General features: G+C 45.1%; 1 protein-coding gene across 1 annotated transcript in view; it reads left to right on the top strand.

Moving 5' to 3' along the window:
• ABTB1 (ankyrin repeat and BTB domain containing 1) overlaps positions 1–14,534 on the top strand; it is a 28,402-nt gene extending 13,868 nt beyond the window's left edge. Inside the window, exons 9-12 of the mRNA XM_042799639.1 lie at positions 5,051–5,149; positions 5,738–5,905; positions 8,958–9,158; positions 10,965–14,534. Coding sequence (XP_042655573.1) covers positions 5,051–5,149; positions 5,738–5,905; positions 8,958–9,158; positions 10,965–11,171 — 675 coding nt within the window. The 3' untranslated portion in view covers positions 11,172–14,534. The remainder of the gene's footprint in view (positions 1–5,050; positions 5,150–5,737; positions 5,906–8,957; positions 9,159–10,964) is intronic.
• The last annotated feature ends 745 nt before the right edge of the window (positions 14,535–15,279 follow it).

The raw sequence follows: 15,279 nt of genomic DNA, 5'->3' as shown, positions 1-15,279 counted from the left end.
AAAGGGACAAGAGTTGGACTCTTGTTCTCTTCCTCTCTGCCATCTTTCTTGAGTATCAGAAATGTTTTATCAGCAGATGTTGGTACCTGAGGGGACATATAGATGGAAGATGGCTTGCTGGGCTTACTTGCTAGGAACTGACACCCTGCCATGGAGAGGTGCTTTCAAACCCTGAAAATATTTTCAGCAGAAACGTGAGTCCCTCTGAAGCAAATTAACTTGCCTGGCAATAGATTTGCTATTCATAACTACATCTTGCTGACCCTTAGGGATAGCCCACAGACCACAGGCTGATGGTCACTATGTTAAAATGCCATCAGTATTATTAGTTGGGCTCATATATGTGGATCTTTGCTCCCAGTTGCAGGAGAACAGGATAATTATTAGTGGTCTTCATTCTCCCTGCACCTGTTGTTGTCTGCAATATCAGCAGATTCACTTTGCTCTTATATCTGTCCTTTTTTTCCTCTTTCTCATATCAACCACTGAGTTTAATAACATGAACTCATTTTAGGTGGCTGCTGTGCCCAGAGTTTATTTTCTTTTTTCTTTTTGTTCCCTGCCATATATACCTGCCTGGTACAGAGAACATTTGTGTGTGCATGTGCGTGGGTAAGGTTTATTACCTGTAGTAAGCCAGCATGTTTTGTGCTGGCTTTTGGCAGACATATTTCTCTGAGTATTGAGCGCTTTGTAGAGGGAGTTTTTCTCCATCAGTTTTCCATCTACCAGTGCAGAAATCTTTCCTATGTAACCTGCCTCCCGCAAATAGCTGCATTTATTTGTGGCTTTCAATATGATTTTCTGTGTGTTTTCAGGCTTTAAAGGGAGGTAATACTATAAGTAAGCCTCAGATTTGCCTCCCAGAGAATTAAAAAAAGAATTGTGGGCCCCAAAACAGAGACATTTACATGAATTTTAAGTCACTTCACAAATATAAAGAATGTTTTCTGTTTGATTGCTTGTTCCCAGACCTTGCTGGCATGCTTCTGTCATGGTAAGCCTTTCTTTGCAAGGGTTAGAAACATTTCCCTTTTAATTCTTTCATGCAGAATAGGAGCTGGAAGGAAAATATGGAACTCGGAATAATATAATGATGACAGCACTGTGAATACCTCTGTGAGCTGTGATTTTCTTGCTATGTTCATAGATGAGAATGAAGGCAGTTACAAGAGCATTAGACTTGTTACGGCTGTAAAAGCGAAGAGGGCATGGGCACATGCCTGTTCACAAGAGAATTTGTATTCCATGCACGAATGTGGGTGCTTTGTTTAAGCCAAATAAACTCTAAGAGATTTCTGGTTTTCTCTCTCTAGGTCTTTTTTTTGTTGACTTACAAAGAATATATGAACAAAGATCTTCATCCTATTGTCATTTATATCTCATCCTAATGTTTGCAAATTGTTAAATTCTGTGAATTAGGCATCTTTGCTCTGGGACAGAGGAATTGCACATCCTCATTCTTACAGGGTTTGTTGCTATACAAGGAACAGTATACAAACCATGTAACCTAAAATGTCAGGGACAGTGGAATAGTCATATACAGACATCTGTGAGAGATTCTTGAGAGAAACACGTTTTTTTTTCCAGCCTTTGCAGAACAAAATAGGTATTTGGCTTCTGGGTAAAAGCCAGCATTTCCAGAATTTGAGAAGAGACATTCTGAGCTGGTGCATGTCATGTAATGCCATATTACATAAAATGAGGATGTATGCAAATATATTTCGCTATAAACAAATAATGTGCATGTAATGTCTTTCGTATTTGAATGATTCAGGAAACTCTATGCATGCCAATTTCATAGTTCAGTGATATGCTATATGAATTAAACAATAATTGAGATGTAATATCCAATCACAGTTCATTATTAGTTATTAGAGTGAGAAGGATCTTTTCTTTGAGCTCTTAAACATGTTTATAATCTTTGTATCCTATTTCTCATTGCTGTTTATACTTGAAAGCCTTTTCTCTTTCATTGTTTATTTTTAGAAGTGTAGTTGTTGTCTCTTACTTTGTTTTAAACTAGTAGTGGCCAGAGTTTTCTGACCACAACAGCTACTGCTTTGATGTGTTGAAATAAAATTTGGGAGTGACAAATTTAAGTAAAAGGCCATCAAAAGCCAGGCAACTGTCAAAAACCATGTGGCTCTCCACTGTCTGTCTGCCTAGCTCTTCATCTCCTGTCTGCCAGGTGACATCTGAGTTGGAGACTCTAGGGCTTCCAGTGTGTGAGACTGTAGGCACATCATTTCCTTGTAGCTGGTTTTTCATTACCTTTTAACTGAAATCTTATTTTCCAAACCAAGATGAAATCAGACTTAAACGCATCAGAGTTTGCCATGAAATAAATACTGTTCTCTCCATCTGTATTGACATTTGGCATGGCTGCAAAAAAATAGGACCATTTGTCACTTTTGGGGTAAAGCTAAATCTTGTTATATGTAGAAATAACAGTTTGAAACAAGTAGATGCGTTCCATCTAGTCTGTCTCTGCATCTGTGTAGTGTGGTTGTCCATGGCAGTTATTCCTGTGCTTTGCCCATTTGGCAGAGGCAGATTAACTGAACAATTTAAATCATGCTTCCAATTTTTTTTTTTTTTTTTTTTATCCAATCCACTTGCATCTGGTTATGGGCTGGTAATCTCTTGGATCACTAACCCCCGTGTTTTGTTCAGTAATTTATTTACAGTTTTCTTGCCGAGATAATCTGGCCAAGGTACAAATTGCTTCCACTGATTTGTTTTGTACGGTTTTGTCTCCAGCATCATTTCTATTTAAGCACTAATAGCAAATTCATAGCGGCGAAGACTTGGTCCTCCACATGTTGTGATGGCTGAAAGATTACCCTATAAAGGTGTTGAGAATATTTCTGTGTGGTGAATGAGTTACTGTGGATGTGTTTGCACCTTGTAGGCTAGACTGTTTTGTGCTTCCTGGGCAGCATACTTAACTTTGGCAGCTATGCTTTGCCTGGACAGAGGTATGCTAAGGGAGTTGCCTGAATGGGGGGTGGGAGGAATAAGCCAGTTTTCTGCAGGGAGGCCCTGAAAGGGAGATTAAATTCCTCAAGTGTTATAAGGGAGGAGAATAGAAGTAGTAGAGACTTAAAATTGGAGTAAAAGGGAAAATTCTGTAAAGCCACTTCATGCTGAATAGGAGAGACAAAGACATCAACCTGCTTTTGTAGTAGGAATTGGAAATGACCTTGTAAACCTGAGCATCAGAGTTAGGGACCAGGCAAGGCTAGAAGCAGGAATTTGAGCCCGGAGGAGTTTGTTATTCAGGAGACAAACTCTGAGACAAACAAAACTCCCATGTCCATTCCAGAGGGATGGGTTCCTTTTAAAGATTTACCTTTGGACACTGAAAGGGGAGCAAAGAACAGATGCACATAGGATATGTGGAGTTTATGTCTCGATTAAAATTCTTGTGCTGCAAAGCGTGTCATCTGATCAATGCCTGCTTCTAGGTTTGTTTTACCTGTAATGTGCTGCAAAGTCATGTCAGAATTTATAGGAGAGGACATGGAAGCTGTGCCTTGAAACATGAAACACAGCAGTAAAATAGCAGCCTGGGGAATCTGCAAATGGGACAATCTGATCTCATCTTCAGTGCTGGAGGTACCCTTTGTATTACAGCTGTATGAAAAGAGAGTAATAGATCAGGTGGGGAGTGTTTCTCGAATTGCTGCATCTCTGGGAGAGGAGTTCCTGATGGGAAAGGACTCACGGGAGAGAGGTGCTATGGAGAGGCAGCATTACTGCGAGAGCCACGTGCACAATCTAAATGTCACTGGGCTCACTGCTGTGATTAGGAATCGGAAGCTGCCAAATGTTGCTGAGGGACAGACAAAGACCTTGGCAAATGGGTCCAGATTGCCATGTTCAGTGGTGGTGTGAGCTTTTACCAATGTGGTGCCTTGCCACATCCTAGAATCTGTTTTGTGAGAGAAACCTCACTGCGTGCAAGCTGAGCTGGGCTGAAAGCACCAGCCGGGTGTGCTGCAGGCTGTATCTTTGTTTCATTCGGGGTGGAGGAGTTGTCTGGCTCCTCAGTAAAGCTGGAGGTCAGTTGCTTTCAGTTAGAATGGAGGCAGGCGTGTTGGAAATGCTGCTTAGGTAGTCTGAGATTGGGAGACTGATGTTCAGGGTCAGCCCAGGCTTTCCCCAGCTGCAAACTTGAGATGCAACTTTTCTGGATGAGAGACAGAAGTAATAAACACCTCAGCCCAGGCAGCTCAGGGGCATGTGTTTGGAAAGCAAGAACCAGCAGAAACTTTTGTTTCCAGAGATTAATTGTCTTGGTTACCTGACTGTGAATATAAACTGTCTTTTACAGTTGAATTACCTTGTATACAGGGTAAGGTGAAAGTGAAAATATTTGGAAGTGTCACTTTAAAATAACATAAGGCCAACAGATTTTATGTTTTGTGTGTGTGTGTGTGTGTGCTGTCTTTGTTGGCATGTGGGACTGGGAGGAGGTGTGTTGGTGTTAAAATAATTCACTAGAGTATTAATACCGCAACAACACTATCTTTGGCTGCAAATCAAATCAGAAATTTAAAATGTGCTTTAGAAATCTTGGATTATTCAAGAGAGGCAGTAATTGTAGCCAAACCATTTCAAACTGATGTATATATCTATGTAATCTATACGTTACTACATCTACCTGTACACCTACACGATAAAGGGCTAGTCCTAAGATCTAGCATGCTTACAATATTCACTGCATGAAGTAAATTTTGCCTCCACTTGGTTATGTGCCTTGTTAGGTGGCACAGAAATGCTTTCCAGTGGTGTATGGAGGGTCAGGGAATTTCCAAGGATAAGGGAGGCAGCTGTAACTTGTACCAGGAATATCTCTATCAAGAGTGCAAGGACTTCAGTTCCTCACACTGAAATCTGTTCAGAGCATCTCTGGTGCTCTGCACTGTGATGAGGGAATGGATGGATGGTTGCTTCTGGGAAGACCAAGAAATCCAAAATTGGGACCCTGAGCACATTTAAAGCATGAATATTAAAGGTAGGGTTTTCTGGTTTCTCTTCCTAGGTTGGTTTTGGAGAGTTGCCATTTGACAGCACCGACAACTTTAACAGTTGTCCCGACGTGTGTTTCCGGGTGGCAGATTACAACTTTTTGTGCCATAAGGTATGTGCTTGTGTTATATATTTCATTCTCCTTCCTTTTTGCTGTAAGTCTAGTCTACCTGTCTTCGCCACTCATCTAGTGCTGGATATACTGCAGAAGCAGCATTGCCTAATCAGCTGGAAAACAAAAAGTCTTAGTGCAGCTGGAAATTACATTTAAAGTACTTAAGAAAACAGCAAACACTGCCTTTCTTGCAGAGGTGAGGAGATTAAATTTATGGATTTGGCTACAGCACTCACAGCTGCAAAATCTCCTACTGCTGGCTTGTAAACTCTGTGTCTGGAGAGGGAGATGTTTGATCTGCAAGTAAAGAGTAGTAAGAATGGATTTTGAGACTCATCCTTAACTCAAACTTCTGCCCTAATGCCATGCTATTTTTGAATCTCTTAAATTTATAAATTGGGGGTTTTTTGTTCTGAGAGTAGGCACAGATAGGAATAAGGTATGGGAAAATGATGCAGCTTCAAAATATAGGAAGAATCAGAGTTACAGAGGCTGAACTTCTGAAACATCTTTGAGCTGCTCTGACAGCTGGTTGGTAGTGCTCTTTGGTTTGGTGCAGTGAGTTGATCTTTATTCCCTCCCCAGGCATTCTTCTGTGGTCGCAGTGATTATTTCAAAGCCCTTCTTGAAGACCATTTCAGTGAGAGTGAGGAGCTGCAGACGCAGCCCAGCATCCCTGTGGTGACTCTCCACAACATCTCAGAAGACATCTTCATCCGGGTCCTCTATTACATCTACAGTGATGATACAGAGGTGAGGCCAGCCATGGAGCCTTTCCTCCTGTGCTGGTTAATTCTGGAGGTGTTCACAGCAGTGTTTTCCTATAGCATCTGGAGGGGTGTGTGTGTGTGTGTGTGTGTGTGTGTGTAGTTTCTTAAATCCCACTGCCCTACTGTGCTACCTCACTTCTGTCTCAGGAACCCACATACTGGGACTCGCTGTTAGCCAGGCAGGGGTCTCGTTTGTGGATGACACTCAGGAAGCAAATCCCTAGTCTTTCATTCCATCATAAAAATTTGGAAACTAGGTTGCACATTATATGTTGATGTGATAAATGCAGGGCTTTGCAGATTTCGCCCTTGGGCTCTGTGGCAGGATAAGGCGAGCAGCTGCCAGTAGATGGCAGATTGAACACATTTGGAGATGTGGAAAGGTTGAGAGATTCTGCTTATTTACTCTTGGCATCATAGCCCACTTTTCCATTTGTAGCAAGTCATTATATCCAGTTATTTATTGCTGGGATGTGCAAAGGTTCCACTGGGACACCAACACCTTGCTGTGCTCAGTATTGCAAGCAATAGCAAAATGGCCCTAACCCACCTAGCTTTCAACCTAACGGAAGGTGCAGCAAATTTCAGCATTTAAGCAGCTTCCTGCTTTGGTTTTGTGGCAAATGCTTTCAGCAGGTCCCGCTACAAGATGCCAAAACACATTCTGGCATTAGGGCAGTGATCAGAGACACTGCTGCACCTGGAAGTGTCACTTCTCCCAAGCAGTGTTTGTGCTCTGGGTTAGGTGCCACATACAGAGAGTGCACACAGCTGTGACCTTGTTTCTGCTGATCTGTTCACCTCTGGGTAGCAGCAGGGAATGTGTGGTAGGGAGAGATGTATTTAGCAGGCAGCAAGGGCAGGATTGCCATTGGTATGCCAGAGAGCAGATGCTTCACTTGTCTGCACTCTTCCCTCAGTCACGCTCTGAAAGGGCAGGCAGAGAGGGAAAGCAGCGTGTCGGTGTTGTGAAGATCCTCCTGACCTTGTGACTGCACTGCAGCATGACCCTGTTCCCTTGCACCCCTCCGGTCTGCCTGCCCTCCTGGAGATGGCTCACAGGAAGGGTGTTTCCCAAGCAGCCAGCCCTTTCCAAGGGGTGCCTGAGCTGCCCTGTCTGCACTTGGAGCAGGAGGACAGACCAACAATGTGTAGGAGTTAAAAGGATCTTGCTCATATGTTTTCTATGCAGAATGGTGCCGTCGCAGAAACTAGCTTGGATTTCAAACTGAGCAGCTAAGATATGAGCTTTTGCAGACAGTTCATCTGTCATGAAAAGCTACCAGGAAAAATTATCAGGAAAACAGGAATATAGCTCAATTTCCACACTTACCTGTGGAGTGTTCTGCCTGCCCTGGGTTTTTCCAGCAAAGTATCAGCACTCCAAATTCCATGTTCCTTTTTCCATAGGATTTGTATGTGTCTCTGCCATGTAGTAGTGACACTGTTTGCAGCTGGAGGGAAGAGTGTGTGCAGAGGATAGAAAGGGTTCCAGGCAGAAAGAGAAGCTGCTGATCAGAATACTTGTGTGGGCTTAAGGGGAGCTTTTGGAGGAACATTTGGCAGGTTTGTCCTTGATCAAGCAGTTGGGAGCTGCTGCCATCAATACTACTGACTCAAACACCTCTACTTCTTGAGGTTCCTGGAGCTTATGAAAGGACAAAGCAGCACTTGATTAATGACCCCGAGAGCTTTGTTACACCACTGTGGCACTACAGCACTCATGGCCTGCCTCTAATACGTGTTGCATCCTTCTGCACAGCTGTTGCAGGGTATTACAGAGCTGAGACATTTGTTGTGAGTAGTTTCAGCAAACACTGGTGTGGACAGCTGTGGGGGAAGAAATAATCAGCCTTTTGCAGTTGTCAGAGTGAGCAACCACATGTGTAGATGTGGACATCGCATTTTTGCTGCTGACTAGTTATCAGGGCAGTGGACCACAGTGCACCAGAGTTACCATTCCTCAATCTAGACCAGTGTGGCTTGGTCTCTAAATGCAAGGGATCTTTCCTCCTTCACAGCCAGGGTATGCTGCATCCTGCAGATTTGCTGTTAAAATGAATGTGGGTAACTGTGCTCTTTGCACTTCACATTAGCAGGAACAGAACGGTGCAGAGAGGCTCTAGTTCCAGGTTAGTGACGCAGATGGCTGACTAAAATAGGATTTGCCCAGCCAGGGGGAAGAGACTGAGTGAAGCTGGAGGTGGTGTCTCCAACATTCTCTACAGCATTTTTTATCCTCAGATCACTTGCAAGGAACAAAAGTACCCAAGAGAGAAATGGGAGGGAGGTTCTCTAGCACGAGCATGAAAATGTTAAAGGCCATTCATAACATTGTAAGCTTGAGCATCTGGTGCATGAACTTAGTTCAGTTTGAATGCCTGTTAAAGCTCTAGTAGTATTTGATGTGATGAGTCTGTTCCTCACCTAGTTGGACCTCACCTGCAGTTTATTTGGGGTGCAGTTTTCTATCCTGGATGTATCCCTGTGCCAGGAAGGTTGTGCTGGCTGAGTTAGCAAAGCCAGTTTGAGGAAGGAACTTAAGAGAATTTTGCACATTTCTCACAAAATGCGAGTCCAGCAGTACAAAACAGGAGGAAAAGTCCTAGTGGGGACAAGGTGCTCTGTTCTGCCAGCCTGTTCCGTCTCTTTGAAGCGCTTTCAGTACCTCTGGTAAAAACTACCTCCTTCCACTGCCACACTGAACATTCCTTAGCAGCCAGCTTTCAGGTGCACTTCAGTGTTTCAGCATTGCTTTGTGCTTAGCTAGAGGTTAGCTGCAGCATGGCAAACTTCTTGCTTTGTGCTGAGCAAGCTGCCTCTGCAGCACTTCAGACTCCTCTGTGGTAACTGAGTAGAAGACCTAGCCCTCAAAGATTGAGCTCCTGTGTCTCCATAGTACTGCTAACACTTGTTTAGTAATGGGCCAGACGACACTTTAGGGAATCTCTGCTAAAACACAGGAGAAGTCAGGATGCCAGAAACAAGTAAAGTGGGGTAGGACTGGACAGTAATTTCCTTCTCTCCATTGCCAGTTGTCCCCGGAAAACGCTTACGATGTGCTGTGCGTGGCAGACATGTACCTGCTGCCTGGGCTCAAGCGCCTTTGCGGCAGGACCTTGGCTCAGATCCTCGATGAGGACAACATTGTCAGCATCTGGAGGATTGCAAAGCTGTTCCAGCTGACCCGTCTGGAGGACCAGTGCACGGAGTACATGGCAAAGATCATTGAGAAGGTAGCAGAAACACTCCCCACTGAACTTACCTAATGTGCCCATAAATCTTAACTGTGCAGTGAGCCATAGATACAGCAGATTTAATGGTTGTACTTTGGTCTGTAATAAATGGTTGCCCTCTCTGTTTTAACGTGCTTCCTGAAAATGAGCAGCGATTAAGTAGCAAAGCACATGGTGAGTTAGGACAAAGGATGAGTGTGGCAGTAACTGCAGTAAGGCAGATGCTGGTGGCTGTCTAGCACATCCGTGTGGACTATGGAGTGAAAAACCTGCCCAAAAAGTTCTTCAAGTGCCATGAGCAAGTGACTTTCACTGAGCTTTCAGCCACCTTGCCCAGAGCAACAACAGTGTTGCCTGAATACACCGGCTACAGCCTGGAGAACCCAAGGGGTGTGCAGGGGAGCTCTGTGCAGGACATGTTTTTCAGTGTTTGCTGGGGGGGGGGTTCTGCCTGGCGTAATGCTATAGAAAGGAGAAATCAGTGTGATCTCTACTCTCCTCTAGCATGACAAATCTAACAGTAGGGGTTTCCACAGGGGAAATGTGGCTGTTCAACAGCCAGAAGTAATGAATCTAACATTGAAGTTTTCCTTATGGGACTCCATTTAAGTGTTATCCGGAGTGATTATAAGTTTCAGGACTCATGGAGAAAGTTGCCATATGGAAGGATAAACTAGAATCTATGGGGTGTTTTTATCCTGAGATGGATCTTTATAAATGGCTTGTGCAGTTCACATGGGAATGTAACATTTTCACCTGCAGCTTGAAAGGTGTGAAATTCTTTTTGGCATGTGAAAACAGCGAAGGAAATGATTATGGGGCTGTTATTTTATTCAGTGTATGGCTGGGGGATGATAGACACATCAGCATGCACCCAGATTCTGGCTTCTGAAAAAGGGATTTGGTCTGAAAGCTGAGGGATATCTCAAGTAGTAATTGGGCAAGATTGTGTGTTCCCCTTGCATTCCCCTTCTCTAGCCTGAGTGGGAGTCCCCGGACCCAGCATTGGCAATGTGCCTTCCTAAGAGTGTTGGCACAAATGGAGCCACCCCAGCTGTTCAAACATCAGCAGCTGCCAGCATCTTGTGGAGATGCACTGATGATGGCAACAGGGAGAGATTTTGGCAGTGTGTGTAGCATAGAGCAGGGCTCAGCAACCTGTCGTGCCCAGGCACAGTTCAGTAGTGTAGACAGACGGAAGCTGCCTCTCACCCTTCAGCACACCACATGTTCCTGGGGAACTTGATGCAAAATCATTCATGGGTGACCTGATTCTGTCAGGTTGGGCACAGAACGGAGCAGCTGCCTTGCTGTGATCTGCTGGTCGGCTGTTGATGGTGGGACTGAGAGCCATGGTGGGGATAGTCAGCTGTGGCTCCTGGTTCTGGACTGGGCACAAGCACCCGCTCGCTTGCCTGTTGCAGGACATTTCCCAGAAGTGTCTGGCAGCATCTCCTGGTTCTTGCTGCAGAGCCTTTCTGGAGGGAATATTATGTATATGCATGTGACCCAGGACCAGAACTATGGATGCTTAGTGAGTATTGCAGTGAACTGTTTGAAGTGCAGATTTCTTACAGTTGTGACCATTTATTGTTGGAATATTACTGCTTCCTTAGGATGACTGGCAGGATGCATCTCCAAGCAGTGTCTGCAGGAGACAGGAAGTTTTGGGTCTCCATGTACCCTTAGCATTCCTTTTTCTTCTGTGGTATCTCTCAACAGTGGCTGAGCCCATTATCCCAACACTTTCCTTCCCTTTATCTGTCTTCTTGTCTTCCTAATGGTTCTCTTGTCCACCCCATCCAGCTGGTGGAGTTGGAGGAGTTTGTGGCTGCTGTGAAAGAGAATGCGGAGGCTGTGGAGGAACGACAGGAGACTGACTCCATTCCTCTGGTCGATGACATCCGCTTCCACATCACCAGCAACGTGCAGACTTACAGTGCCATCGAGGAAGCCAACCAGAAACTTGAAGCTCTGGAGAACCTCCTGGCCAGTATAGGGCTTGAGTGCTGATGTGTGCAAACCCTGCCTGTCGTATGCAGCCTGCGTAGCCCCCACTGGGTTGGCTTGGAGCACAAGAACATCCGAGTCTCTGAATGTCTCTCTGGCCCTTCCTTTGTTCTCCTCCCCAACCACTTTCAGACATGGTTTCTTTTTAATTTATTTATGTCTGGACATTTGCATGTCTGGTTTGTGTTTGGTTTTATTTTGTTTTTTGTTTCTCCTTTCAGAAATAGCTCCCAAAGCTCAGCCCAAGTCATTAGCTGCTGTTTTGTACAATACAGTGCGGATAGGAGACTGCAAGCTGTTGGGGGTGGTAAGGGAGCTGTTCTGGGGGACTTGCTACTGCCTGGTGTTAGGACCCATCCCATTCTGTTGCCCAACAACACATTTCTGAAACTGGTTCATGCCAGGATATTTGTTGAATCGCCACCTGCAGAGGAAAACTGGATTAAACTCTGCAAATAAGTATACTGGAAGGGAGGTGGCCTTGCTTTCACTGTCAGTATCATAAGATTGGCAAAGATTGGCAGTGCTTCCCTAGCAGGGACACGGGCGTACTTGGCTATGTGGAAGGCACTGTCTTGACCTGCTATTCTAGTTCTTAAATGAAAAAAAAAAAAAAAAAAAAAAGATTTCTAAGTCTTCCCTAGTTTTACATTGCTTTGAAGTGCTCAGAATTTAAAAGCTTTGCTTTCTGAACAAACATTTTTGGCAATGCAATACAGACCAGAGTCCTTCAGTTCTTAGAAAGCAGTAACTTTCAATGCATGAAAAAAGGAGAGCAGCCCTTTTCTTCCTAACAGGGGAAGGAAACACCTTGGAAACAGCACTTTTTCTTTTCTTTTTGTCCATTGTGGTAGAGCAAAACCAACTTGCTGGTGGGTCAAGGAAGAAGGGTCATCAGAAATCTTTTTTAAAAGGAAAAGGGACCTTTTTGGGTCTCTTGCAGTGCAACTGTCCCACTTGTCAACCTTCTGGCTTTGCTCAGCCTTGAGCATTGTAGCTTCATTGTTCTCCAGGAAATTCACTGTTTGTACTAATGAATGTTTCTGAATCTGTGTTCTGCAGTAGGTCTGTTATCTCTGTTGTCTCCCTAGACTCTTAATGAGGGTAATGATGTTCTTTCTCCTTGGCACTGATCAGCAGGCAATACCCCTGAATAGAGCTTGCCTTGCCAAATAAGCTGCCCTCAGAGCTGTTCATCTCCCGAATGGCATGTTACCAGACGAGAGGCTGGGGTCTCGTCTCGCAGGCACAGGCCAGGCACACGTTGCTGTGCTGTGAGCTGGGAGGGAGAAGAGGCGTTGTGTGAAGCACATAGAGAATCTTGCACAGGCAGTGGGCTGCCATTACTAATGCATATTGTCATTTCAGTTACATTCTGAGTCAAGGGCTTGAAATAATCCGTGTTAGGTGTGCTTTTATTGTTTGAGGTGGGAACTGGGCACGGATCCCCTGCAGCTTCAGGGTGTTGTTTTCTATAATGGTGGTGGTGCTTCACTTGGATAAAGAAAGAGTTTAGAGATCCAGCATTTGGCAGGGACTTGCTTCAGGTGTGGATGTGCTGGGAGGATGGCTTTCTCTTCTTTGCTAGTCTCACTAGGTGACAGACTGGTGCTCCCACACCATGTGAGAACTGCAGCCTCGCTGCCCCTGCTCAGAGCATCTGCCGGTGTCTGGCACGTGTTGAAGCTGTTTGCAGGTATGTGTGCAGGCTTTGGGCATCACTTGCACTAGGCAGGCTGGGTTCGGTTGCACTGAGGAGGGGGCACAGGGGTTTGGCTTCTGTACGTGGGAGAAGCTGGACTTCAGCAAAAATCACGTGTCAGGATCAGGTTGCACTTAACAGAAGCTGGGAACAGAGCTGGGGGAGCAGGAATGAGGTGCATTGACGAAACTGCACCCCGAATGCTTGTGCACTTTGTCATCTGTGTTTAACTGGTGCCTCTTGCAGAACAAGTCTGTGGGACAGGGGATGGTGGCAGCAAGGGCTAGTCAAGCAGACTGTGCTTCAATTCTTCTGTTTCAAAATGCTTGTGATGAAATGCAAGGAGTTCTTGTGGTTTGTTTTCTGCAGCCTTATTAGGGTGAGGGAGGAGGATGTGTCCCTGCAGGGGTGTGTTGCTGTATGGAAGCAGGGAGCAGGAGTGCGCTTCTCTTTGGGGTGGTGACACGGAGGGGAGCTGTGCATTTGTTGTGTGATTTGTGGAATGTGCCTCCACATTCATCTTTAAGCCTAGTGTAGCTTTGACAGGACCACCAAAGAGCCCAGCACAACTTGAACTGATAAAGTCATCTCAGTAAACTTGAGGAGGGGAAGGGCTATTGAGAAAGCTTTAATGTGAAGTGTCGCATATTTTGGAGAAAGAAAAGTGAAAGCAGAACTGCCTGTTTTCTTGCTCAGTGGAGTGTCAGGCTCATGAAAGCCTGCTACAGAAACAGACAGTTTAACCTAGCTGGTTCAGTTCCCCTGTGTTTCTCCTCCCTATATGGCTGAAGATGACACCGAACATACGCAGGATGTTTAGTTCATCACATCCCCTCTCCTCCTGCATAAATTCGGCATCTGACATCTTAGTAGTAGTCTTTCCCCAGCAGTGGTTGTGACAGCCCTGCACAAGGCTTGCATGGAGCCACCAGAGAACAGAACATGGCCTTTGCCTTCTGCTTGTACTCAGTGAGATGCAGAAACAGGATTGCCAAGGAATGTGCTAATGCTTTCTCTGCAGATCCCTCAGCTGCTAAGGCAAATGGACGCTGGTAGTGGGCAAAGCAGGAGGAAGGCAGAGGAGGGGCAGCAGTGCTGGGAAGTGTTTTCCATATGGCTGCTCTTGAATAATTCCATTCCTGCATCCTTAAGTGTGGAGCAAGTGAGGCTGCAGTTGTACATGTGGGGGGAAAGGTCAGTGTGGCCTTTTGATCTGCCTCCCCAGTAGTGCAGTTCCACGTGGGCTGCCAAGCAAAAGCCTCATCTGTCTGTGTGCACTTAGTGGTCACATCTGTGAGGCCCGTCAGATTGTCCAATTACTTGGGGTCCTTTAACCTCCCCATCTCTTTTGGCAAAATAGGGCTATGAAAAAGCATGCATAAGCAGATGGTCAGCATGCAGGCAAGCTCTCTAATTAAGATGAGCTAGGTCAAAACTTAGATTTGAATTCACTTTATTCTTGCTGCAAATAATTTTATCACAAAATAAAAACCTTTTGATTTTTCTTCTGTTGCCGGTGTCCTTTTTGTGTTCTGTTGCCTCTGTCCTTTTTATTTACTACTAGCCACATGTTGAATTAAGAGGACTGTAAAACTTATGAGAGCAACATTATATTGAAGAAATGTGTAATCATGTGTGCAGCAATAAAATAGTATATTTCACTATATCTGTTCCTGGTGTGGCTTCTTTGCTACCAACTGACAACATCAGCATGGCTTTATTTCTGAAAGGACTCGGTGGGCTCCTTCAGCTTATTTTCCCGCACCTGAGCCAAGGGCTGGCTCTGCACCGCCTGGCTTCCAAGCAGTGAGGAAAGTATGACTCTGCTCCTCTCTTGGTGACCTGTTAGTACAGTCCTGCCAGAACACGGGTGTAAAGCACCACCTTGTTTTTACCGGCTCCTTTCTCCCAGGATTATTCTGTTTCATTAGCAGCACCGTGGCACAGGCTTGGTCAGTGTGGTGCTGGTGTGGCAGGGAGGTGATGTTTATCTTGGAAGTTGCTCTGGGCAGTCTCTGACAGGTAAGTTGTCCTTCCCTCTCTCGTCACCCTCTGCCTCTGTCATCACTGGCTGTCCATTAAATCCAAGGATGGAGATTTCTCAGCCTCTGTGCTTAACTATTCTGACTTGTTCAGTGCACTCACGGAGCCTCTGGAGTATGTGTTTTCTCCAAAATTTTGAGTGTGCTGAAGTGCTTGGGCAGTCCTTCCTCTTCTCTCTGAGGATACAGGCACTTACTTTTTCTTCTGCCTTCTCGTATGTCTGGGTGACTGCAGTGGTTTTGGTGGCGATAACTGAGCTGCCTGTGTGCCGCCCCTGTTGACTTCAGAGCATGACCAGCATTCAGGGAACGAGCTTCCAAGCTTGTCCCTGTAGCTCCATGGAGAAACATGTTTTTTTGGGGGGGA

Source organism: Tyto alba, unplaced genomic scaffold (assembly GCF_018691265.1).
Source record: "Tyto alba isolate M040663 unplaced genomic scaffold, T.alba_DEE_v4.0 Super-Scaffold_3, whole genome shotgun sequence".
NCBI lineage: Eukaryota > Metazoa > Chordata > Aves > Strigiformes > Tytonidae > Tyto > Tyto alba.
This window is presented reverse-complemented; position numbering and strand designations above follow the sequence as displayed.